The 27,243-nt window shown below is 46.4% G+C and overlaps 1 protein-coding gene across 3 annotated transcripts; it reads right to left on the bottom strand.

Moving 5' to 3' along the window:
- Positions 1-1,062: 1,062 nt before the first annotated feature.
- SMIM29 (small integral membrane protein 29) lies at positions 1,063-21,678 on the bottom strand. Of its 3 annotated transcripts, none has more exons than XM_029573108.1 (5): positions 21,593-21,678; positions 18,760-18,942; positions 12,678-12,703; positions 10,866-10,971; positions 1,063-4,629 (listed from the first exon to the last, which is right to left on the bottom strand). In XM_029573108.1, the coding sequence occupies exons 2-5, from the start codon at positions 18,868-18,870 to the stop codon at positions 4,561-4,563; spliced, it is 312 nt and encodes a 103-aa protein (XP_029428968.1). In that variant the 5' UTR covers positions 18,871-18,942; positions 21,593-21,678; the 3' UTR covers positions 1,063-4,560. The 3 variants fall into 3 exon arrangements, with proteins under 3 accessions (XP_029428968.1, XP_029428967.1, XP_029428969.1); XM_029573107.1 differs by having other exon boundaries at positions 21,559-21,613; XM_029573109.1 differs by lacking the exon at positions 21,593-21,678 and adding an exon at positions 21,125-21,276.
- Positions 21,679-27,243: the final 5,565 nt, after the last annotated feature.

Raw genomic sequence — 27,243 nt, 5'->3', positions numbered from 1 at the left:
CATGTCTGTGAGAGAACACGCAGCACGCAGATATATTCTCCCGGATGCAGTATACTCACGAAACAGCGGCTGGTGTCGTGTGAGATGTTTCATGACTCTGAGAGAACACGCAGCACGCAGATATATTCTCCCGGATGCAGTATACTCACGAAACAGCGGCTGGTGTCGTGTGAGGTGTTTCATGTCTGTGAGAGAACACGCAGCACGCAGATATAGTCCCCCGGATGCAGTATACTCACGAAACAGCGGCTGGTGTCGTGTGAGACGTTTCATGACTGTGAGAGAACACGCAGATATATTCTCCCGGATGCAGTATACTCACGAAACAGCGGCTGGTGGCAGGGGGGTTTGAATATATTCCTCTTTTTGCAAAGGATTAACACTTATTTTTTGAGAATATTGATTGTTTTTTCACACAAAGGTGGATGATTGAGTCGACAGCGTGACTATAAAGACTTGCTGACACTTTCATGGACTACATTCACTATTTTGATTAGTGTTGGCTTACTTGAAATATATCCTTGTAGATTGTCTCTTGTTTTTCATATTATCCCATGCAAAAAGGCCTGGGATAAGAACGGAGGTATCCCACATTATGAAGGAGCGAAGGGAAAGAGAGATCAGGTGGTGACCGTATTGAACCAGGATGTAAAGTGGGCAGACTAAATGAACCTCATCTGCCAACGTATTCTCTGTTTCTCCCCATTGCACCAACGGGCAGTCCCGGTAAGCTCCTGGCTCGATGTTTAACCACAAATGTGTCGGCATCTGGCTATAGTAAAGAGCTTGCTTTTCTTTTACTTTTGAAATTCTTCCGGCAGCTTTCTCTACAGGGGTGTGTGTGTGTGTGTGTGTGTGTAGATGTTTTGTTTTTAACATCAGTGGCAACGTGGACCATTCAGATACCACCTATGATGACATTTCTGGCACACGCCCTCCCGCACATCCATTCCACATGAGGAGGCGGGGCAACAATCATTCAATGTGCTCGCTGAAATGCTACGTGCCACGGTGTCTGTTCTTTTCATGAAGTGCGAAACAAACCCAAACCAGGGAACAGTCTACAGGTATTTCATTTTGCATCTTTTATTACAAATATATTTACCAAAATAGCTTAAACTGTTAATAAGTAATTCTCATAAACCTAATTAATTTTCAGTGTTAGAACAAACCCAAAGCTGGCAGCCCCTGGCAGTTCAATATTTGCATAAAGCTGTTTTATGAATGTTAGCATATTTGGCACCTTGCCCAGTGACTTCACCCCCAGCTGGCCTGGTTTTGCCCCATTCCATGTACGGAGATGTAGTTATTCTGCTCCTATGAAAAGCAGGCCTGCACATCCATGCATGCAGTGGAGGTAGAACCTGTCCTAAATGGCATGGAGTCACCTGCTAGCTCACATAAAATAGCTTCGTACATTTCCTTGACAACACACAGCATTGGTGGTCACCCACCCAAAAAGCTGAATGGGTCAATTATTACCTTCCTTGCAATTCTACAAGTACGGCAACTCAAGTAATAGTATGCAGCACTGGGGCCCAGCCATTGCAATTCCTTGCAGAAGGGCAGTTTTCACATGTTAAGGCATACTAGAGCTTCATCCTGTGTTCAGAAGCCTGCTGAGGCTCCCTCAGACGGAAGGTTTCTGTTGCCGTTTTGAGTCACACATAAGCCGAGCTCTGACCTGGTGTACCTTGTCCTAGAATTCAGCTATAGTGAGGGGCTGCGTGGGCCAGAAATGATTTGGACTTAGGCTCACTGATTTCAAGAAGGTGAGCGCAGAACACATGAACACGCAGAGCAGAAATGAAGCTTGCAATTGAATGGATCCAGAAACACAGGTGTCTTCTCATCTCCATCGCTTTCTAAGACTACTAGTTATTTAGGATGTAAAGAGCACCTTTATATCCTAGCCGTCAGGCTCTTCCTGTTGTCTACCACCACCTCCATCCATTCAGGCACAGTTCTCACAGAGATCGAGGGACAGAACTGCAACTCATGAGGACAATACTATAGCCCAGTTTCCCTCTTGCCTGTTTTCTGTTAAATGTATAATAACTATGCAAGTGATGCATCTGGCATTCTGCAAGCACTCCATCCAACCTTGGCCCTCTTGGCTAGTGTTATCCTGCAAGAAGATATCTGCCAGGCTCTGACCCCTGGACTTTTGAGCAGATATTTTATTTTCAGTGCTACAGTATCCTAGAACTTAAACAGGTCAAACATAACTGCCATCACTCCAGGGGCCTCTCTGGTACAAGCTTTCTTGGACACAGCCTAGTGCTATCTCCACGTGATCCTGAGCTCTAGCGACAGTCTGTGGTGAAAAAGAAGTGTGCTCAGATCTCAGAAGTTATATTATAGGCGTTAGTGAGTACATGCAAAGCATTTATGCTCCTTTTCAACAAGCTTGCAAGTTCTAAAATTAACACCAACGTATTCCCAGAGCCTAGTACAAGTGTGAAGAACAAAAGCCAAAATGTCTTCGATGACAAGAAGGAAAAAAACGAGCTGGATCAAGATGGTGCTGTGCACTGCAAGGCAGGACTCCTTCCCAGCTTGGACTGACAGAGTCTAGCAGTGCCAGCTGCACCCTGCTCCCTGAACAGCAGCCAAGTGCTCTCACAGCACTTGGCTGCTGTTCTTGGCTTATCTAAGGAAGGGAGAAAATAAGATTAGCAGAGGGCATGCATGCTGCCTGCCTGCTGGGACAGGATAAGAGAGACCATGCATGACTGCGCCCTGATGAATGTCAGATGAGAAGGAGAGAGGACATACATGGCAGAGGCCTGGGAACTTGTGGGTTGGAAAGGAGGAAGTAGCGAGACCATACAGACTTTGGAAAATGAAGAACTACAGCTAGCACTCGAGATGAGTCTTGCTCAGGGCAGATATTAGATTCATATTGCACCTTCCACAAACAGGCAGGAGACCATCCACATCAGCAACCTCCAGTCTTTTGTCAGCCAATGGGACTGCTGCACGGAACATGAAACAGGTGGCACCAGAAGACAAGTGAGGACAACAAAATTAGGAGTTGTGGGATAAGGAGTTCTGAATGGAGAGGCAGCTTCCATATCTGGGAAAAAGGGGGCAGAGTCAGTGCTCTAGAGGTACCCCATCCAATTCTGGTGGAACAGTTAGTGCTCCAGTTCTTAGGGAAGGGTCTCTGCTCAGATGATGAACCATCTAATTCTGCAGGAGGCTCTGCAGGAGTGTTGTCCAGCTGTGGTGGAAGAGTCTCTGCTCAGATGATGAACCATCTAATTCTGCTGGAGGCTCTGCAGGAGTGTTGTCCAGCTGTGGAGGAAGAGTCTCTGCTCAGATGATGTACCATCTAATTCTGCTGGAGGCTCTGCAGGAGTGTTGTCCAGCTGTGGAGGAAGAGTCTCTGCTCAGATGATGAACCATCTAATTCTGCTGGAGGCTCTGCAGGAGTGTTGTCCAGCTGTGGAGGAAGAGTCTCTGCTCAGATGATGAACCATCTAATTCTGCTGGAGGCTCTGCAGGAGTGTTGTCCAGCTGTGGTGGAAGAGTCTCTGCTCAGATGATGAACCATCTAATTCTGCTGGAGGCTCTGCAGGAGTGTTGTCCAGCTGTGGAGGAAGAGTCTCTGCTCAGATGATGAACCATCTAATTCTGCTGGAGGCTCTGCAGGAGTGTTGTCCAGCTGTGGAGGAAGAGTCTCTGCTCAGATGATGTACCATCTAATTCTGCTGGAGGCTCTGCAGGAGTGTTGTCCAGCTGTGGAGGAAGAGTCTCTGCTCAGATGATGAACCATCTAATTCTGCTGGAGGCTCTGCAGGAGTGTTGTCCAGCTGTGGAGGAAGAGTCTCTGCTCAGATGATGAACCATCTAATTCTGCAGGAGGCTCTGCAGGAGTGTTGTCCAGCTGTGGTGGAAGAGTCTCTGCTCAGATGATGAACCATCTAATTCTGCTGGAGGCTCTGCAGGAGTGTTGTCCAGCTGTGGAGGAAGAGTCTCTGCTCAGATGATGAACCATCTAATTCTGCAGGAGGCTCTGCAGGAGTGTTGTCCAGCTGTGGAGGAAGAGTCTCTGCTCAGATGATGTACCATCTAATTCTGCTGGAGGCTCTGCAGGAGTGTTGTCCAGCTGTGGAGGAAGAGTCTCTGCTCAGATGATGAACCATCTAATTCTGCAGGAGGCTCTGCAGGAGTGTTGTCCAGCTGTGGTGGAAGAGTCTCTGCTCAGATGATGAACCATCTAATTCTGCTGGAGGCTCTGCAGGAGTGTTGTCCAGCTGTGGAGGAAGAGTCTCTGCTCAGATGATGAACCATCTAATTCTGCAGGAGGCTCTGCAGGAGTGTTGTCCAGCTGTGGAGGAAGAGTCTCTGCTCAGATGATGAACCATCTAATTCTGCAGGAGGCTCTGCAGGAGTGTTGTCCAGCTGTGGAGGAAGAGTCTCTGCTCAGATGATGTACCATCTAATTCTGCTGCCGGGGCAGGTGCTCTGGAGGAGTATTATCGAATTCTGCTGAAGAATCAGTGCTCTGCACAGATTTTTGTACAGTCTTTTAGCTCTGCAGAAAAGCTTTGGCTAAGCAGTTGTGTCCAAGAATGGCATACGCCTGTACTGCTTGTACCCACTCTGCCAACTTGGCACCATCTGTAGAGGAGAAGAAACAGGAAATAAGTCACATCTACTGAGGCATTGCAGACCAGTATAACACCAACACTGCCCCCAAGTTTTCTGTCCTGCTCAGAAATATGTGGTGGACTGATCCAGTGGCTCTGTGCTGCCAGATGGAAGGCCTGAGTTTAATTCCTGGACCAGGTTTCTTTGCCTGGATCAGGTAGGGCTCAGGATGCTGCAGAGGCAGCATCAATGCCACCGATGTTTGTGCAATGGTGCCTCCTAGTGGTCAGACTTAGGGCCCATAATTGTAGAGGGAGCCCTGGTGCATGGCTCCCAGCCGAGGACTAGCCCTGTAATGACTGGGTTAGGTGAGATGGGAAATAATCCCTGTGGCACTGCAGATAAAGGCTCGTGTCAGTGTAATCTAATAAAGGCTGATTCTATTTGAGCTGGAAACCGCTGGGCCACTGCCACACTCCTTCCCACCCCACATCTAAGGGCACAATCCTCTGTCACTATCCCAGGCTTTACCCCTCACTCCTCCACAGCTCAGGATCCTCTGTGACTGTCCAAGGCTTTACCCCTCACTCCTCCACAGCGCAGGATCCTCTGTGACTGTCCCAGGCTTTACCCCTCACTCCCCCACAGTTCGGGATCCTCTGTGCTTATCCCAGGCTTTACCCCTCACTCCCCCACAGCTCGGGATCCTCTGTGACTGTCCCAGGCTTTACCCCTCACTCCCCCACAGTTCGGGATCCTCTGTGACTGTCCCAGGCTTTACCCCTCACTCCTCCACAGCTCGGGATCCTCTGTGACTGTCCCAGGCTTTACCCCTCACTCCTCCACAGCTCGGGATCCTCTGTGACTGTCCCAGGCTTTACCCCTCACTCCTCCACAGCTCAGGATCCTCTGTGACTGTCCCAGGCTTTACCCCTCACTCCTCCACACCTCAGGATCCTCTGTGACTGTCCCAGGCTTTACCCCTCACTCCCCCACAGTTCGGGATCCTCTGTGCTTATCCCAGGCTTTACCCCTCACTCCCCCACAGCTAAGGATCCTCTGTGACTGTCCCAGGCTTTACCCCTCACTCCTCCACAGCTCAGGATCCTCTGTGACTGTCCCAGGCTTTACCCCTCACTCCTCCACAGCTCAGGATCCTCTGTGACTGTCCCAGGCTTTACCCCTCACTCCCTCACAGCTTGGGATCCTCTGTGCTCATCCCAGCTTTACTCCTCACTCCTCCACAGCTCAGGATCCTCTGTGACTGTCCCAGGCTTTACCCCTCACTCCCCCACAGCTCAGGATCCTCTGTGACTGTCCCAGGCTTTACCCCTCACTCCCCCACAGCTAAGGATCCTCTGTGACTGTCCCAGGCTTTACCCCTCATTCCCCCACATCTAAGGATACTCTGTGCTTATCCCAGGCTTTACCCCTCACTCCCCCACAAATAAGGATCCTCTGTGACTGTCCCAGGCTTTACCCCTCACTCCCCCACAGTTCGGGATCCTCTGTGACTGTCCCAGGCTTTACCCCTCACTCCTCCACAGCTCAGGATCCTCTGTGACTGTCCCAGGCTTTACCCCTCACTCCCCCACAGTTCGGGATCCTCTGTGCTTATCCCAGGCTTTACCCCTCACTCCCCCACAGCTAAGGATCCTCTGTGACTGTCCCAGGCTTTACCCCTCACTCCTCCACAGCTCAGGATCCTCTGTGACTGTCCCAGGCTTTACCCCTCACTCCTCCACAGCTAAGGATCCTCTGTGACTGTCCCAGGCTTTACCCCTCATTCCCCCACAGCTAAGGATCCTCTGTGACTGTCCCAGGCTTTACCCCTCATTCCCCCACAGCTAAGGATCCTCTGTGCTTATCCCAGGCTTTACCCCTCACTCCCCCACAAATAAGGATCCTCTGTGACTGTCCCAGGCTTTATCCCTCACTCCCCCACAGCTCAGGATCCTCTGTGACTGTCCCAGGCTTTACCCCTCACTCCTCCACAGCTTGGGATCCTCTGTGACTGTCCCAGGCTTTACCCCTCACTCCCCCACAGCTTGGGATCCTCTGTGCTCATCCCAGCTTTACTCCTCACTCCTCCACAGCTCAGGATCCTCTGTGACTGTCCCAGGCTTTACACCTCACTCCCCCACAGCTCAGGATCCTCTGTGACTGTCCCAGGCTTTACCCCTCACTCCCCCACAGCTAAGGATCCTCTGTGACTGTCCCAGGCTTTACCCCTCATTCCCCCCACAGCTAAGGATCCTCTGTGACTGTCCCAGGCTTTACCCCTCATTCCCCCCACAGCTAAGGATCCTCTGTGACTGTCCCAGGCTTTACCCCTCACTCCTCCACAGCTTGGGATCCTCTGTGACTGTCCCAGGCTTTACCTCTCACTCCCCCACAGCTTGGGATCCTCTGTGCTCATCCCAGCTTTACTCCTCACTCCTCCACAGCTCAGGATCCTCTGTGACTGTCCCAGGCTTTACCCCTCACTCCCCCACAGCTCAGGATCCTCTGTGACTGTCCCAGGCTTTACTCCTCACTCCTCCACAGCTCAGGATCCTCTGTGACTGTCCCAGGCTTTACCCCTCACTCCCCCACAGCTCAGGATCCTCTGTGACTGTCCCAGGCTTTACCCCTCACTCCCCCACAGCTAAGGATCCTCTGTGACTGTCCCAGGCTTTACCCCTCATTCCCCCACAGCTAAGGATCCTCTGTGCTTATCCCAGGCTTTACCCCTCACTCCCCCACAAATAAGGATCCTCTGTGACTGTCCCAGGCTTTATCCCTCACTCCCCCACAGCTCAGGATCCTCTGTGACTGTCCCAGGCTTTACCCCTCATTCCCCCCACAGCTAAGGATCCTCTGTGACTGTCCCAGGCTTTACCCCTCACTCCTCCACAGCTTGGGATCCTCTGTGCTCATCCCAGCTTTACCCCTCACTCCTCCACAGCTCAGGATCCTCTGTGACTGTCCCAGGCTTTACCCCTCACTCCTCCACAGCGCAGGATCCTCTGTGACTGTCCCAGGCTTTACCCCTCACTCCTCCACAGCGCAGGATCCTCTGTGACTGTCCCAGGCTTTACCCCTCACTCCCCCACAGCTCGGGATCCTCTGTGACTGTCCCAGGCTTTACCCCTCACTCCCCCACAGCTCGGGATCCTCTGTGCTTATCCCAGGCTTTACCCCTCACTCCTCCACAGCTCAGGATCCTCTGTGACTGTCCCAGGCTTTACCCCTCATTCCCCCCACAGCTAAGGATCCTCTGTGCTTATCCCAGGCTTTACCCTTCTCTCCCCCACAAATAAGGATCCTCTGTGACTGTCCCAGGCTTTACCCCTCACTCCTCCACAGCTTGGGATCCTCTGTGACTGTCCCAGGCTTTACCCCTCTCTCCCCCACAAATAAGGATCCTCTGTGACTGTCCCAGGCTTTACCCCTCACTCCCCCACAGCTCGGGATCCTCTGTGCTTATCCCAGGCTTTACCCCTCACTCCTCCACAGCTCAGGATCCTCTGTGACTGTCCCAGGCTTTACCCCTCACTCCTCCACAGCTCAGGATCCTCTGTGACTGTCCCAGGCTTTACCCCTCATTCCCCCCACAGCTAAGGATCCTCTGTGTTTATCCCAGGCTTTACCCCTCTCTCCCCCACAAATAAGGATCCTCTGTGACTGTCCCAGGCTTTACCCCTCACTCCTCCACAGCTTGGGATCCTCTGTGCTCATCCCAGCTTTACCCCTCACTCCCCCACAAATAAGGATCCTCTGTGACTGTCCCAGGCTTTACCCCTCACTCCCCCACAAATAAGGATCCTCTGTGACTGTCCCAGGCTTTACCCCTCACTCCCCCACAGCTCGGGATCCTCTGTGCTCATCCCAGCTTTACCCCTCACTCCTCCACAGCTCAGGATCCTCTGTGCTCATCCCAGCTTTACCCCTCACTCCTCCGGGCCCTTGGCCTAGGCTTCCTTGACTTCAGATATTTCCTCTTCCATACTTCCACAACCCCTTCCGTGAAGAAATATTTTCTGATGTTATACCCAAGGCTCTCCCCTCCAGCTTATGCCATGACCCTTTGTCCTAGAATTTTTTCTTTTCCAATAAAACTGATTTTTCTTGTGCAGTAATTATAGCAGCACTATTTTTAATCTCAGCATCTTCTCTGAAGTGCACACATTTAGTTCCCTGAGTAATTGCTCGCAGAGCGTATGATGCAGACTGGAGACTGACTCGACTCTAACCTGTCTGCATTCTTTGGGAGGAACGACCTCCACAGTGAAATCGCACCAGAAGCATTACCATTGCTTATGCCTCCCCCCTAAACCTTAACCTCCTTCTGTGTCTCCCCATCACCTTAAGGTTATGAGATTTGACCACCTTAAGATCTATTTGGGTGTTGTCAGCCCTTTGCCCCCCCACCACATAACCACTCCCCTGGTTTTCTCTGCCCACACTTCTTTGCATTTAAAATTCGCTGCCACTCTGCCACTTCTCCAGTTTTTAGGATCACCCTGCAAAAAGGCAAAACCTTCCTTTCTAACCCCTCTGTAATACTCTAATGACAAAAGGGAAGAAAATTGGTAAACTGTGTACTGCCACCAGGCCAAGGCTGCCCACCTTACAAGTCTCCTCTTGGCACAGTGGCGGCAGCCCTACTAAATCTAAGTACATCCCATTCAGTGCTCTCCTCAATCCAATTCCCTGCTCACTCAGTCATTCCCTGCTGCCTCACACCCTGCTCTGCTGAATTCAAGTCTTCTCCACTCTCCGCCTGATCTTCTCAAATCATCACTGGTGCTTCCAGCAGCTCTCAAAGGGCCTGTAATTTGCTAGGTAATATCCATCTGGCTCCATTTCTCTGCATTAGCAGCACACATCCATTTCTGGTGATTTTATAAGCCAGTATTCGTGTCCTTAGCCAGTCAGATTGCAAGCTCCTCGTTATTCTCCTTATTTTCTGTTCTTTGTAGATGCATCTGTGGTCTTATACTGTGACAATTTTTCTACCAATTTCCTTGCTTTGTGAAGCTTGGTTTTCCCAATTTTCTTCCATCCCTCCCTAGCTAGCTTAAGCTACTGCCAATGTACCTAATCAACTGCTCCTTTCTTGACTGGATGCTGGTCGCCATTCTCGCTTTCAGCTGAGGCTCCTGTCTTCCCTGCATCAGTCATGTATTGCCACTCCCCTTGCCTTAGACAGCTCATTGGAAAGCCAGCTATCTACAATCCTTTCCCAGCTTCCAAATATTCTTCTGCATTACCCGAACTTTCTTCCCCAACAACTAACCCCAAATGCTACCTTCTAGCTCTTACTGTTATATTGTCTATTACGGAGTTATCTACCTTATAAATGGGCTCTGACCGACGGCCCGCAAATGCGCAGTAGAGAGCAGCTCTACCGCGCATGTGCGGGCCAGCACGTTGGTCAGAGCCGTGCGTGCCCGAAACAAAAAACATGGCGGTGGGGCCGCAGGAGCGGCGGCGGCCGCGAAGCAGGAGCGGGAGGAGGAGCAGAGGCGAGTGACACCCCCCTCCGAGATCTGCCGGCAGGAGAAGCAGCGCCGCCGCGCGCGAGTGACACCCCTCCCCCGAGATCTGCCGGCAGGAGTGGCAGGAGAAGCAGCGCCGCGCGCGAGTGACAACCCCCCCCCCCCCCCCCCGAGATCTGCCGGCAGGAGAAGCAGCGCCGCGCGCGATCGCGGGAGTGACACCCCCCCCCCCCCGAGATCTGCCGGCAGGAGCGGGAGGAGAAGGTGGTGAGAGGGAAGGTGAGAGAGAGAGAGGGAGGTGAGAGAGAGAGAGGGAGGGAAGGTGAGAGAGAGGGAAGGTGAGAGAGGGGGAGGGAGGTGTGAGAGAGGGGAAGGGAGGTGAGAGAGTGAAGGAGGAGGGAGGGGGTGAGAGAGTGAAGGAGGAGGGAGAATGAGGGGGAGGGAGTGGGAAGGAAACGGACCGAGCCCGTTGTTACGGGCTTAACGGCTAGTATTATATGTTTTACGCTATGTTTATCTCAATGCTTTATTTTATTTTGATCAGCTTAGAACAATGTATTTTGTATTCAGCAGAACAGAAGAATTTTAAATAAACAAAACAATACATTTAGTATCTCTCAGATTCACGAGCCATGTAGGCCATCATTCACTTTATTAACCTCACTTTCTGTTCCAAATGTATTCTTAAGTCAACAGAGTCCAGCAGCAGAAGAGGTTGCTGCCCATAGCAGTATTAAAAACCCAGCCGAACGCAGGCCCAAGAGCTGACAGTTTCTCACTGACCTTCATTTCCTCTGTGTCCATCAGCAGCTCCTCCTCAGCCTCATGCAGTTCTTCTGCAGGGTCATAACTGTACATTGGAAGCAAGTGGTGACGTAACCTGTCAACTCTGAGAAAAAAAAAGCAAGTTGTATAGTTGACATCATGGACATTTCATGCAATGCATAAGGTTAAGTATCCACTGTTAGATAGTTAGGATTTACTGGTACGGTGTGTATTTAGTAACTTATTTGTTTTTTCCCTTTTCATTGTCATACATGGCGAGTTACCAGTAGAATGGCGTGATCCCCAAACTGACATTACATTACACTGCTAGCACAGTCTCCCATTGCAGAGCCAAAGTCAATCTCTGGATCACAAAGTTTTTTGACCAGCCACAATAATTCCTATCCTACACCTTGCTTGCAGGATTGGCTCTCCTTCCAAAATCATACAAATATTCTGTTCTGGAGCAGGATCTATATAACCTCCTCAACTACCATGTTGCTAAATTCAACCCCGTACTTCCTCAATCAATAACTCAGCCCTATCAAAAGCATGGGCTTGATCCCGTCAACATCTCACTCCCATCAGACACAAGTCTTCCTTCAACTAACTTCTTACCCATTTTAGATTCGCACCTTCCTCAATTAACGTATGAAATAATCCAAATCCATGACAATCAACTAGTACCTGGTCTTAAGTAACCTACATCTCCTCCCAAACAAAATCTGCTGCAATCTAAATCCATAATCTTCTCCAACCAACATTTAGGAAAATGTGTGACCTCTCCGCACCAACATTTTGCTCTATCCAATCCATGACCTCTCTAAGTTAATAGCTAGTGTCTGAGTTGTTAGTTCTCCAGTAAATATCTGGCCTTATTCAACCCATGACCCCCTTAATATTTGATACAATGCAATGTGTAATCTAGTCCAATAAATATCTGGTCCTATTTAACCTATGGCCTCTTCCAACATCTGTCCCCATTCAAATGATTTTTTCCTATATAATATTTGGCTCTATCCATCCAATAGTCTTCCCAAGCAGCATCTGGCCCCATGCAATTCATGAACTTCCTTTCAAAAATCTAGCACCATACCACCCAGAGCTTCCCCTAAGCAATACCTGATCTATCCTAATCAATGGTCTCATCTAGCTCCCTCAAAGCTATGATTTTCCCAAATAACCTTCAATTCTATCAGACCCAGAACCCTTCATCCAATACCTGGCAACCCAGGTGACCTCACTTCAGATGGTTCTCAACCTCTTTTTAGGACAAGGAGAGGATTAAAACAGATGTTGCTTGGCAGACTTGTAATGTGCTGGTGAACCTACATGTGAAAGGTTCTCAATACTGGAATTAAAGTATGTGTTACAGATTGAGGCACATGGGCAGAACTGTGAGAGAGAAGGTATCAGTAGTGAAAAACAAGGGGTGCTGCAGGCCAGAGCTGTGTAGGTAGAAGATATCAGTACTGGAATCGGAGGTGCTGTGGTACAGGGTAACGATGCACTGGCAGAGTGGGGCGTGGGGTATGTCAGTATTAGTCCGGCAGAGGGTGAGTAGAGTAGGACTGTTAGGGAAACAACTTAGAAGTTATTGATATGTGGTATATAAATATTTAATAAATAAATAAGATTACAGGCAATATTTCTTATTAAAAGGAGAACTCTGCAGTTAGAAGGGTGGTTCTTCCACTGCATCCTCTTGTGAGACTTTTTCTACCTCTCAGAATCCAGGACACCAATGACCACCGAATCCCAAAGCAATCAGTCAGACTGGGGTTCTCCCCTTCTGCTACGTTTTCTTCCTGGAAGGAAGGGGTAACTCACCTCTTTCTCTTCTGAATGTACATGATCTACAAGGAAAAATGAAAGGATCTTACAAACAGATGAGAGGGAAAGAGAAGCTGCTCCTAAAGTCATAATAAGAATGCCACCTATACTGTTTCTTTCAGATCAACTCCAGTTGTCAGTAAAGACATTGATAAAACACCTAGAGTCATGAAAACTCTTTTTACTAAATTGCAGTTATAACAAACTGATATGTAAAGCATCATAGATACTATATAAAGCCAAATCATTATTACTTTTAATGACAGGAGGACAGGGCAAAGCAGCAAGCATGTTAGAAATATCTTGCAGAACGGCAGAACAGGACTGGAGTGCATTGGTAGAGCTTTGTGAGGGTGATCTCAGTACTAGAATAGCAGGGGTTGCTGCAGGGCAGGACTGAAGTGCATTGAAAGCTATGTGTGTGTATATATGTGTGTGTGTGTGTGTGGGCAGGGAGTGTCTCAGTAATGGAATAGCTGAGGATGCTGCGGATCAGGATTGAGATGTATTGGCAGAGCTGTGTATAGTAGTCTCAGTATTATAATAGCAGGGGCTGTAGTACAGCAAGATTGAGGTGCACTGGTAGAAGTGTGTATGTAGTGGGTCTCAGTACTGGAAAAACTGAGTGCTGCAGGTCAGGCTTGAGATGCACTGGCAGACCTCCCTATGTCAGGGGTTTCAGAACTGAAAAAACAGGGGGTGCTAAAAATTGGTTCTAACCTGCTAATTTTCGTTCCTAGAATACCACAGATCAGTTCAGATGAATGTGTTTTGCATTCCTACCAGCAGATGGAGACAGAAAAGAAAAGCTTTACTGAGCCTCTAGTAATTAGACAGTGTGCCACGTGTAGTCCCTCAGTATGATCTGTACCCAAGCCATCAAGAGTAAATTTCTAACAGTCACCTCTACCAATACCAGTAGCAAGGGATAGGTAAAGCCCTAGAACTGGGCCCATTGTTCAACATGGAGTTTGAAAACACAACTGAACCAACTCCATTAATGAACTAACATAACCGCACAGATTATATGAACTTAAAAATCACAGCAGAAGGGAGCTTTCCAAGATGGCCGCCTGACTGGTTGCAGCGTAAAGAGCTCCTGAAATTTCTTCTTTAAAAATTTCCTAATGCCCGGGTGAGGGTTGGAGAGATCACCTCCACCCCCCTAGAACTAACCAACCAACTACTGGAAGTTTCTTCGCCGCTGTACCTCCGCTTTCGCCGGGTGAGAAGGCCGCTGGAGAAACAGCTCCGGAGCGGGAGCAGGCTTCTCCGACCGAACTATCTTTAACCCCCGGATAGACCGGTGCCTCCAGGTCGTGACGAGGAGGGGAGCTGCCAGAGCGAGGAACGCGTACTGGCGGATAGCTGGGAGAAGGCCGGAGCCCTGGAGCAAGCTCAACTGGAGGAAGGACTAACATACAAGGACACGAGGTAAAGTCAGCGCTTGGAGTAGTGGAGGAAGGTACGGGGCTAGACTTTGATGTCAGGATTAAATCTTTTGATCCTGGAAATGGCGCCGGGAAAGCAGCAGGACAGGGCAAAGCACAGAGTCCGGTTCACAAACTCCATTTAAAAAAGATTGCTGAACCTGAAATATCACTAAATATTATATGGAAAGCTCTCCAATCTTTGGAAAAAGCGATAGTGGGATTAACAAATGAGGTTAAAGAAGTAAAACAACAAGTTAAAGATAATGCACTGGAATTAACAACGCAGAAAAAAGGAATTGAAAAAATGGAAGAAAGAGTGACTGAATTGGAGAAATCTAATGCACTGATAATTCGGAAAGATATGGAAGTTGAAAATACACTTGAAAAAATTGAAAACTTGCTAAGAGTTCACAACTTAAGATTTATTAATTTTCCTGTCTTAAAAAATATTTCTCCTATTGATCTGTTCAGATTGTATGTCTCACAGGTACTAAAAATCCCTGAAGAGATGAAGCCAATGATCTCAAAGGCATATTATTTAAATACAGCTGAAGATAGACAAGAAAACAATGAAGAGCAAAATATTCAAGATCTAACTTCTTTGCTGAATTCATCTCAAGATATGGCGGTAACATGTCGTAGACCCTTACTGGTTATGTTTACATTTCTTGTGGACAAGAATATTACTTTAGAAATTCTCAAACACTTTTTTTTTGGTCAGAAAGTGTGGTGTTACCAAGATCTAACAAAGCAAACTCAGTTGAGAAGAAAATCTTTCTTGGAATTAAGAGGAGAGGTAGCACAGAAAGGAATATCTTTCAAGTTACAATTTCCTTGTAAGTGTTGTCTGATACATCAGGGGAAGAGATTCATTTTCTTCGATCCAAGTCAGCTGAGGGTGTTCTTGGACTCACATGCTAGCCCTGTTTAAACCTGTTGTTTAATGGTGTAAATGGAACATGGTGGGAGGTAACTCTCAGACGAGCCTGAATTTCTGATGTTTTATTTTCTTCGTTCCGCTCTATTATGAAGCTCTCCATTTTTCTACAAACAGAGAAATGCTATCTATATATGTTTGTATAATTGAATATTTCAAATCTTTATTGTAGTCTATTCTATTACAAGTTGATGCTTGTTAAACTACATAAATGCATAAATAAAAAAAATTAAAAAAAAAAAATCACAGCAGAGAAATGAGCACTCTTTCCAGAAAGGGTGGGACTCTGAATGGATCTGTGGTATTCCAATAATACCAACTAGATATACAGTACTGGGTTACATAGTGGGCGTCACCACCCAGGAAAAGGACCTTGAAATCCTTGTGGACAATACATTGAAATCCTCAGCTCAATATGGGGCAGCAGTCAAAAAAGCAAAGAGAATATCACGAATGATCCAAAAAGGAATGGACAATAAAACTGAAATATATCAACAATGCCTCTAAAAATTGAGCCATGGTGCAAATGCATCTTCTGTATTGTGTGCAGTTCTGATCACCCCATCTCATAAAAGGCATATTGAACATATAGAAAGTCATGGTTTAATGGGACCCAAACAGCAAGGATTTACACAAAGGAAATCTTGCCTCACCAATCTGCTACAGTCTTCTGAAGAAGTTAATAAACATGTAGATAATGGTAGGCTGGTGGATGTAGTATATTTGGATTTTCAGAAGGTGTTTGACAAAGTGCCTGCCCCCTGAGAGACTCCTGAGAAAATTAAAAAGTCATTGGATAGGAAGTAATGTCCCATTGTGGATTGCAAACTGGTTAAAAGATAGGAAACGGAGACAATAGAGAACAGTAAACAGTGCTGTGCCTCAGGGATCTGTACTTGGACCGGTGCTTTTTAATGTATTTATAAATGATCTGGAAAAGGGAACAGTGAGTGAGGTGATCAAATTTGCAGATGATACAAAATTATTCTGAGTTGTTAAATCACAAGCGGATTGTGAAAAATTGCAGAAGGATCTTCTGAGACTAGAAGACGGAGCATTTAAAAGGCAGATGAAATTTAATGTGGAAAATGATGACATGAGGAAAAGTAAGCCACACTGTAGTTACAAGATGTTAGGGTCCGTATTAGGAGTTACCCCCAGGAAAAGGACCTGGGGTATCATAGTGGACAATACTTTGAAGTCCTTGATTCAGTGTGCGGTGGTGATCAAAAAAAGCAAACTGAATGTTAGGAATTATTAGGAAAGGAATGGAAAATAAAATGGCAAATGCCATAATGTCCCTGTATCACTCCATGGTGAGGCTGTATTTACAGTACTGTGTGCAGTTCTGATCACCACATCTCAAAAAAGATGGACAGTAGTTGCATTGGAAAAGATACAGAAAAGGACAACCAAAATGATAAAGGGGATGGAACGGCTCCCCTACGAGAAAAGCTAAAGAGGTTGGGTCTGTACAGCTTGGAAAAGAGACGGCTGAGGAGGAATATGATAGAGGTCTATAAAGTCATGAGTAGAATCAATCAGGTAAATAAATCAGTTATTTACTCTTTCAAAAAATACAAAGACTAGGGGACACTCTATGAATTTAGTAAGTAGCACATTCAAAACAAATCGTAGAAAATCATTTTTCACTCAACGTACAATTAGTGTCTGAAATTCATTACCAGAGGATGTTGTTAAGGCAGTTAGCATAGCTGGGCTTAAAAAAGGTTTTGACAAATTCCTTGAGAAGTTAATAGATTGTTATTAGCCAAACAGACTTAAGAAATAGCTACTACTTGTCACTGTGCAATAGCAACATGGGATCTATCTATTATTTAGGATCCTGCCAGGTACTTATGACCTGGATTGGCCACTATTGGAAACAGGATGCTGGGTTTGATGGACCTTTGGTCTGACCCAGTATGGCAACTTCTTATGTTCTTAGGCATAGTGGAACTAGAAAGGTGCACAAAACAGCAACAACATTGATAAAGAGTACAGAATGGCTCACCTATGAGGATGAATATAAAATCATTAATGGGGTGGAACTGGTAAATAAAGGTCAGTTATTTACTCTTTCACATAATACTAAAACAAGAGGACACTCCATGAAACGAAACTAACAGATTTAAAATAAATTGTAAAAATCTATTTTGGGATCTGGCAGGTACTTGGGACCTGGACCGGCTACTGTTGGAGACAAAATACGGGCTTAATGAACCTTTGTTTGACCCAACATGACATTTCTTACATTCTTAAGATGAGTTGCATTGAAAGGAAAACGACAATCAAAACATACAGCGTAAAATAACAAAATTGCTGCCACTAATAAAAGAGACTTCAATGGTATGCCATATTCTTAATACAATATCATCTCTCCCCCCACTATCCATCCTATCCTTGAAACATATTACAAAAGCCATGTGTAGGGGAGTCTCAATACTAGACTAGCTAGGGGCAATGCAGATCAGATAGGACTTGCACTGGCAGAGCTGTGTAAGGCATCTCATTACTAGAAGAGGAGGTGGTGCTCTCCAATGGGACTGAGGTATACTGGCAGAACTGGGTATGGGTGTGTGTGTTGGGGGGAGGGTCTCAGTATGAGAACTGCAGTGGGTATGGCAGGGCAAGGGTGAGGTACACCAGCAGAGCTGTGTGAAAAACATGCACAAAAATGTTCTCTGCCAGGTTTAAACAGGCCTAAGTTTTTCTTTTTAATTCCCTGAAGAATACTTAATCTGCACACAGTCTGCTGAGACACCAACATTTGATATTCCACTAAGATTACCCACCTCGTAAGAGGGCATGTGAGTGAAAGAGAACCCATATCCCACCCTGAACCCATCTGGGGCCCCTCGGAAGCGAGGAAGGCTCAACCCTTGCACTGCAAGATTATCCTTCCTCCAGAGCCTGATACCACAGGCTCTAATAAGACGGAAATTGATCATGTCCTCAAGGGGATGGCCTCATATCACTGGGACATTTAAGGGGTGTACTATTTTTAAACTGTACTCGGTCTGGCTGTTGCTTCAATCAGTCAAGCTTGACACTTCCGCCTTGGGCTTCCAAATTTGTAAACTTGGATCTTGTTATCCGAGCCATCAAGAGTCCTGCAGGGGGGCTGGTCACATTGCTTTAACTATATGCAGTGCTCACCTAATAAACATCCTTACTGTGGAAGGAAAAATGCAGGGCCACATGTAATGGTGCCTGAAGGATTTTAGTGATGTCTAGGATATTGCTCCAATCATTGTATCTGGGAATGAGTCATTGTATGGTAAAATGGCTTCTCCTGGATTGGCACACAGAAAGAACTGATAGGCAAAGCAGAAAAACCCTAAACTCAATGGTCTTCTGATCTTCTTTCAACCTAACCAATTATGTAAAGCGATGGGAAGTTGATCCATAACCAATTAATTCACTGTAAAAAGAGAAAGCACAGAAAGGTGAACTGTGCTTGGGAGAGGAGGACAGAGACCAAAATGGACGTGGAAAAGGACAAATAAAAATCTAAAATGTAAATACACCGAGGAGCTTCCAGGAGACTAGAATACAGCTGTCTTCCATTTTCAAAGTTGATAGCCTGTGTCTTGGGGGCTCTTATATGAGAAGAATCCATTATAAACAGACATAAGAGGAGAAGGAAGGCAGCTGACCAGCTAACACAGCCCTGAGGGATCTATAAGAAACAAGAAAAGCTTCTTACCACAGCCACCACAATGCCAACAATGGTGAGCAGGAAGAAGGGCACCAGCACATAGCTGCCCATGTTGCTTCCGGGATCCACAGCCGGGGAGGAGGTGGTGGCATTGGTCATGATGGATATACAGCAGGACAGCTGCAAAGAGTCCTCTTCATCAGGAACAAAACAAAAACACCTCTCCTACTTCTGAAAAAGAGAAAGTTTCTTGTTTGCCTGCCAGATTTCAGTGAGAGAGGTGGCTGCCTGTATCCTTGTGGCGAAGGAAACGAGGCTCATGAGTCATTCGTTCACGAGCATCCGTTCATTATCCCTGCTGCTGCTGCTGCTGCTGCTTCCCCAAAACGCAGCATACTGACACCGACAGATCCCTTCCTTACTAGTTTGTAAAACCATGTCGCTAATAAGTTGCTCATCATTTGGAAGGAATGACTAAGAGCTATTTTATACTATTTTAAGTATTTTTACATAACTTGAGGCACTTAGGGGCAGATTTTAAAATGTATGCGCGTGGCCTATATTGAGCGCGCATGTTATAAAATCAGGGGTCGGCGGCATAAGGGGAATGCACACTAGTGCACCTTGTGTGCGCCGAGCCCTCGGGGAGACCAGCTGCTTTCCCCGTTCCTTCTCCTCCCTTCACCTATCTGTCCCGCCCCCCATCCCGAAACCCCCCCCCCCCGTACCTTTATTTCACAAGTTACGCCTGCCAGAGGCAGGCATAACTTGCACGCCGGCCAACTGCCGGCGCGCGATCCCCCACCTCAGCAGCCTCGCCCCCTCCCATTTTTTCAAGCCAGGACTTACACTCGTCCCAGGGCTTTACGCACGCTGCCCGGCCTTTTGAAAATAGGCCCGGCGCTCGTAACCCCCCTACATGCGTATATCCATTTTAATTAAGTATTTTAATTAGTTTTTATATGATTGTATTTTATTGTGTTTTTCTTTGCCTATTTGTATTTGATTTTGTTTTTATTTACCATATTTTAGGAATAATTGTTCTTCATCTAATTTATTGTTCTTTATGTTTTATACATGGAAACCGTTGTGATGGCCAGTGTGAACGACGGTATATAAGAGCTTAATAAAATCTACAGGCAGTTTTAAATCACATTAGCCATTCAAAAGTAAAATCTACCAACTCAGCCAGTCTCCATAACAATTTTCAAAGCAAAGAAATCAAAGACACTTCTAGCTCAATGCACTTTAATGCAGTGCAGGGTTCAAATTGCATGGCTGCTTCTTGTTCTATGTTACACATGCTAACAAGCCTATGAAAAATTCCCTTTCAGAGATACATGCTGCCAAAATCTCAAAAGCATCCTTTGTCTGTTTTTCTTATCGCATATTCAAATACTTTCGCTGCTCATACAGATTTCAAAAGTTCTAGTAGCAATATTGGTCCTGAAGAAAACATTGTAGGTTGTAATACCAAAACTACTATTTCACCAGACTACAGCACTATGCAGAACACTACCATACGATCAGAAGAAATGCAAACCTTGCAAACACAGGCATAGAAACTACCATCCCCACAGAACAGGACAAACCCATACACAAGTGCATGGATCATAGTGTACCTCATCCAGTGCAATAAATGCCCCAACAAATGATATGTAGAAGTCATTAAAAGGTGCTCCAAACCACCATCAATGCATTAAATCTGACCTTAACACCAACGCACCTGTAGGACAACACTTCTCCCAAACAGGACACTCAAGCTCTGACTCTGCTGCATTAGTCCTTAAAGGCAACTTTAAAAACCAAGAAATAATAACATAGAACTGAAATACATTCATCTTTTTAGATACTAGGGACTCATCCAAGACACAGGATTATGACTCATTATGACAGCCTTCAACACCTTCAGCTCAGTCCTGAGGTACTACAGTAACACCCTATTCACAATATTTCTAACACCTGCAGCAAATAAATATCAAATTGATATTAACTGATGACAAGTAGTTCCCAAACTTAGTCTCAGCACACCACAGCCAGCTAGGTTTTCAAGATATCCACCATGAACATATATTTTATTTATAAAAATTTATATATCACTATATTAACACTTCTAAGAGATAAATTTACATATGCCAGGTCACCAATATATGCACATTTATATCATGTATGCTCATGGAAGATATCCCAAAATCCAAACTGGCTGTGGGTTATGGACGGCAGGTTTGGGGCGCACTAAAATGTAATCTCAGTTTGATAAGGCCTGAAGGGTTCTGCTGCGTGAATTTTGGTGGCACATTTGCTATAAATACGTTTTTCACAGTCATATCTGGAGAAGAAACCTATGTGATCTGAAAAGCTCATGTACATCATCTTTTTTGTGGGTCCAATAACAAAAGGAATCACAACCTACAGAGAGTACGGACTTAAGAGCAAGCAGCGAAGCCTTCCTTCTGCCTATGCTGTGGCAGGCACTACCTAGTCCCCTGACCAGGGCTTTCCTCGTCTTTCGCGTACAAAGGAAAACCCCTAGCTCTGTCACCCTCGCGCTCCCTAAAAACCTAGTCCTCCTATCCCTAAGGTAGCGTTACCCAACCCCCACCCCTGCCTGCGCCAGGCCTTCCCCACCCCATCAAGTCCCGCCCCCTTCCGCACTCCACCCTGTGCCAGGCCCCGCCCCATTCCCTCCGAGCCCCCTTCCTGTGTGAGGCCCTGCACCTCTGCAGCAGGTTGCGCCCCTCCCACCTCCCGGTCCCAACACCACCTATCCTGTAATACCGTGCATCTCCCTCCCTCCCCGGCCCTAGTGCGGGAAACCCTGCATAAGTGATCAGGAAAACGCCTCACCACCCGCCACCGTCGCTCCGAGCCAGACGCCTACCCGGAAGAACGCCGCTGCGGCCGGCCGGCCGGTCGTGAAGGACAGGAGCATGCAGCCAATGGGACTGCGAGGCGAGATTCGACGCGCACCAATGAGGAGGGTGAGGCGCCTTGTTGTGGGGTGGGATTTGTGCGATACGGAAGCGAAGAATAGTGGGGATGAGGGCTTTACCGTTGCTATGACAGCAATAGCCCGGAGACCTTTGGCCGATCCTGTGTCGTTACCATTGGAGGCTTTGTGCTTCTGCTAGTAGGCCCTCAGATGGGCAAGTCTGAGCTAAAGAATCTCACTCTTTCCCTGAACTACGGAGCAGGGGCTCAACCATATTGTCCCTACTCCAGAGCATCCCATCACTCAGCGCTTACAATTAGGGTTGCCAGCAACCCCAACCTAGTTTTACCCTATTGCAGCATGATGGAGTTGCAGTTCAGATTCCCCTAAGAAAATTAAGAACGACATAGCAACGTAGTAAATGGAAGCAAATAAAGAGCCAAATGGTCCATCCAGTTCACCCAGCAATTTGTTTAGGATTGTAATTGCTACTTCATGCAGCTTACCCCCTGCAGAAATACTACACCTGAAGTTAAAGGTTGCCCCAGGTCTTCATTTCCATCCCTTAGCCACTAGACATCCTCTGTCTTTATCCCACACCCTTTTGAATCCCATTATCTTTTTTTGTCTTTGCTACCAAATTGCATGCACTGGGGCAAAACCAGGACTGGATCAGACTGATCCGGTGGATGAGGTGACAGCCCTACTTTACGAGCACACCTTGTTGTAAACGCTAAAGAAGTTAGGGCTGTTCAGTTTGGAGAAGACACAACTGACCGGGGATATGATAGAGGCAGGGCCGTCGCCTAGGGCGCTGAGCTGTAGGGAGTGCCAAACAGCAGCCATATGGTGCCGCATGTGGGGCCTATCCCACTCACGGCAAAGAGAAATAGAGACTGTGTGCTTCTCAGGGCCACGAGCAGCGCTGCTCATGGCTCTGAGAAGCACACAGTTGGCACCAAAACATTGGGGGGGGGGGGGGGGGGCAGCACAAGGGTCACCTATGGCACCCAATACCCTTGCACCGGCCCTGGATAGAGGTCTACAAAATCATGAAAGGACTTAAACAAATTGTGTAAATGGGTTGTTGACTCTCAGATGGAAGGACCAGGGGGCACTCCACAAAGTTAGCAAGTAGCTCATTTAAAACAAATCAAAAGAAAATTATTTTTCGTTCAGCACACAGTTAAGCTCTGGAATTCTTTGGCAGAGGATGTGGTTACAGCAGTTAGTGTAACTGGGTTTAAAAAAGGTTTGGATAATTTCTTAAAGGAAAAATTCATAAACTGCTATTAATTAATAAGCAATAGTAGCTTGTGATATTTTTTAATGTTTGCCTATAAGAAATGCATGGGCGGCAACTTCAGTACATCGCATCCCGAGAACCACTCGTCCCAATGCTTACAAAATTGTATATCTGGGCAATGAGAACAATGGCCTTTAAATGGGATGTGTGGAATTTCAGTAGCTTCTTGGTTTACATAACAATCTGGAAATTTCAATCCAGGAATAGGTTCATTCAGAGTTGGCAACATTAGATGTGCTGACAGATCAATGAGGTGTGTTGAGTAACAGCTAGGATTGTAAATTCTGGATGGACCTATTCCTGGAGGTTTAATTAGCTTTAAGTATGGGGACTTGTTGTAACTTGTTTATGGAGAAAGTAGCTTAGGCACTATTTGCTTCTAGTAGAAAGTAAGGAGTTGTGTGGGTGTCAGACTTTTATGTGCATGCAAAGTTCAAATGAGGTACACAAACAAAAAAATATTGAAAAAGCACTAGCATTACTAGCAAGCTAGGTCTCCTTTGACTGAAAAGCTTTTGTCATTGTTCATTTTCCTTAAACCTGCACACATGGGCCAGATTGTTGTCACTAGGAATATTTGAAACTAAGGAAAAGCTGATAAGGGGATAAATCGGATTCACCATTCAGTATGCTTTTTGGTGTTCACTTGAGTTTTCTCCACGATTACTCATAGCAGTGACCTGGACATTTTCCTTTAATTCCTGGAGACTGTGGCATGGTCTCCCTGTTGACATCCTTCTGGCAGTTAGAGCATCCTGTCTTCCAGCACCTTCAACCACTTATGGCTTCCTGCCAGCATTCCTCAGGTGGTTAGCACATTCCTGTCGCTGTGTGCTCCATTCACTCAGTGCCTAGTCATAGAATATGAGAGCAAATAAGGACAATATGTCCTAGTGTTTCTAAAATAGTTTTTACAGCTGGCATGAAGTTTCTCCTTTTCATTCTAGGCAAAATGACATCTATCCCTTTCCTCTAGAACCAGAAGTGTGGCATAGAGGGCTCTGAAAGACCTAATTTCTGGGAACTGTTACCACACCAGCTCATTGCTGAAGATCTAGACATAGAGTCGTCTAGAAATGGCTCACATAGATACCAAGATGTTTTTTTTAATACACATATATTGCCTAATGATGTTCCTTATCCTGGCCTGGTAGTGGGAAACATAGGGATACTATCCATGCTTTCAGAGCTCCAATCTCTCTCAGCTTTCTCTTACCTCTCTCTCCTCATCCTAGTCCCCTAGTCTTATCTCCAGTCATTCTTTTACTTTTTCCTCCCTGTTCATTTTCTCCCTTCTTTCAGCTCACCTCTTCCAACTTCCTTTCTATCCCTTCCATGTTCAATATCCTATAGTTTCTCCCCTCTTTCACATTTCTCCATCCCAAGGCTCTCATTCTCCTTTCTCTTTAGCCAGGTCGATGGGGAAGGGATATCTCAGACCCAGACTCAACTCCTATTCAGCTGGCTTTAGCAGAAGAGACTCCACTATTTCCAGCCTACTGTCTTCTTCTCCAGCCTCGATCACTTTTGCTACCTGCAGATGTGGACCTCACTACAGCACTATTAAGCATGTTCTCAGAAGCCACTGCTAAGACTTCATTTTTTTTTTTTACTACAGAAATATTTTTTTACCAAATGCTAATTTTTACAAAATCCTCACCGTGACACCTCAACCATATTTCTACCAGAATGAGAAGTCTGATTGGCTTTTCTGTTAGTATGTAGACAGAAGTAGCAAAAAGTGCCCAGTGTTGATCAGGAAGCCTAGTCTATATCAGCATGTGTGCTTATGCCTGCCTGTCCCTGTGTCACAGAGTATATTAGCAAACATTACGCACAGTTGCTTGAATTGTCTGTTCAATGACAGCCGACCTGCCTTAGAAAATAGATACTGCTATTACTAGCAACAGTAGCATGGGATCTTCTTAGTGTTTGGGTACTTGCCAGGTTCTTATGGCCTGGATTGGCCACTGTTGGAAACAGGATGCTGGGCTTGATGGACCCTTGGTCTGACCCAGTATAGGCATGTTCTTATGTGTCTGCACCAGTGCTTTGCAGGCAGAGCATAATTTTTTCAGTGCACCTTCCACTGTTCCAGGTGCCAGCTCATAGCTACAGTTACAACTGACTGACCAACCATGACAAGCCTTTTCTTTATATAATCATGAACCTTGTTTTGTATCACTTTCTGTGCTTTGAAAGTATTTATTTATTTATTTTAAGATTCAGAAAGTCATGGCTGCTTCCATGTCAGATTCTTACAAATAGATCCATGGAAGTATTTTGGAATGTATACCTTTTATATTTTAAGACATTCACCTATGGCATGCAATTAAATGGTGGCCTAGGACTCATCATCATAGCTGGGATCCAGACCAATTGTCTATGTGTATTAAACTGTAGAGCTGAACTTGTTATAGAAATAGGGAGGTGATTTGTTTTATTTTAACTTTTCTTTAAATTAGCACATGATGCAAGCCTGCCCATCCAGCAGGTGGATCTCTCCTCTTTATTCAACCCAACTAGAGGACATACAATGCAAATGCCCAAACCTGTTTGGAATTGAGAAGGGGTGCGGTCCCAGTTTTTTATTCTAGGGCAGAGCTCCAGTAGGTAGACTGGCTCGTTGGCCGGCTGTGCTACACTACAAGGTGCTTTCAAAAGCACCTAACACCAGGAGCAGGCATGGTGGGGTGAAGCTTCAGGCTCAGAGTTAGGAGTTGATACAGGGCCTCAGTGGGAAATATAAAGCAGAAATGTTCATCTATTAGAAAACATTTCAAAGTATCTATCCAGTAACATAAGGTATGGATAAAAATGAGAGCTTCAAGAAATGCCTGGCTATGCCTCCCACTCCACACTTGAGTTTTGCAGGAAGAAGTCCCTGCTTCCCACGATTATTGCAGACTAAAAGTGGAATAGGAAGTTTGGCATGTTTTGGCTGTAGCTGATGTCACAGAATTAAATGATTCTGAACAATAACATTTCTTACAGCCAGAATCCATCTTGCGCATTTTTTGCTCATGCATTTCTCCTTTTAAGGAGAGCAGGACTACACTTACTACTACCCCTTATTTCTATAGTACTACTGTATGTATGCAGTTTTGGACAGGTACTCTCTCACTGTGGCTTACAATTTAGTGAGTTCGCCCCATCTCCCACTCATAGACATGCAGAGTAAATTTGTCATCATGTATATAGTTAATATGATTTGCAATAGGAGGCTTATGTTCTTAATTGTTCCTTCAAGTTCCAATTCTCTGTTGTGAACGGATGCATAAAGACAGCAGGTGGCACAATGACATCTTAGTAATAAACAGAAATCCATAACGTGAGCTGTCAGGCAAGAAGTTCTGAGGGCTTGCAGCTCATGCTCAATGATGGCACTTTTGGTGCTGGATGGGGGGCTCAGTGCATGCAACAGCATCTTGTGCCTGATGGTCATACACCATGATGCCCTTCGGAGTCCTGACCTAACCCCATAAAGGGGCTTGTTGGCACCCTGACCACTCAATAGCATTGAGGGCAGCATACTTGTGCACCCTGGATGCCTCAACACTCAAGGGTAGCTCAGGTTGAGGGTGACCACAGCCTTTGACAGTGGCGAGGCCATCCAAGGCCCAACGCCCCTGTCGCATGAGGGCTTCTGTGGCACTCAAGGGCTCTTAGAACCCGCATGGCTGACCAGGGCACATGTTGCCAATCCTAGAGTCCCCTGGAGGCAATGGTGCTCAGCATAGTCAAGCACAGTCATGAAAGGCATAGCTGGCAACCTGCCCAATTGCAGTCTTGGCACTCAATGCAATCCTGACCAACACATCAGCCCAAGGACCTTCCTAACACTCAAGGGTTATACTTCTACTCCACTACATCAAGGGCCCATGGCACTCTGATGCTCACATTGATATCTGTCCCTCTACTGTATCGAGAGCCCATAGCACCTGGTGGTACCCACCACTGCCTACAGCATGGAAGGACTTTCACCTGCAGCCGTGTGTGCACAACACTTATGGACGCCCATGGTCAATGGCCCTTATGGGTCAAGGGTAGCCATGCACCTCAATAGTATCAAGGGTGACCCCAGCACTCCATGCAGTCTTGGTTCCTGATGCATCATACCATCAGTATGATGGCATTGCCCTGCATGGGGCAACAGAGAGGGCATGGCCCCAAAGGTGTAGCTGTAGCTGGCTAGACTCCTGCTTACCCTCTCTCACAAGGAGACTGCACTGGCAAGCAGAAGGGGAATCTGTTATCTATGGCTCCTGCCTGTGAAGACAAATTCCTTAGAATA

This window comes from Rhinatrema bivittatum, chromosome 12 (genome assembly GCF_901001135.1).
Source record: "Rhinatrema bivittatum chromosome 12, aRhiBiv1.1, whole genome shotgun sequence".
In the NCBI taxonomy this organism is placed as follows: domain Eukaryota; kingdom Metazoa; phylum Chordata; class Amphibia; order Gymnophiona; family Rhinatrematidae; genus Rhinatrema; species Rhinatrema bivittatum.
This window is presented reverse-complemented; position numbering and strand designations above follow the sequence as displayed.

Excerpts from the sequence above, each read along its gene's own strand:
- SMIM29 (XM_029573108.1), bottom strand. The coding sequence starts at position 18,870 with ATGACCAATGCCACCACCTCCTCCCCGGCTGTGGATCCCGGAAGCAAC. Across the intron at positions 12,704-18,759 it reads TTGGCATTGTGGTGGCTGTG|ATCATGTACATTCAGAAGAG; the intron begins GTAAGAAGCTTT and ends TTTTCCTTGTAG. Across the intron at positions 4,630-10,865 it reads TGGACACAGAGGAAATGAAG|ATGGTGCCAAGTTGGCAGAG; the intron begins GTCAGTGAGAAA and ends TCTCCTCTACAG.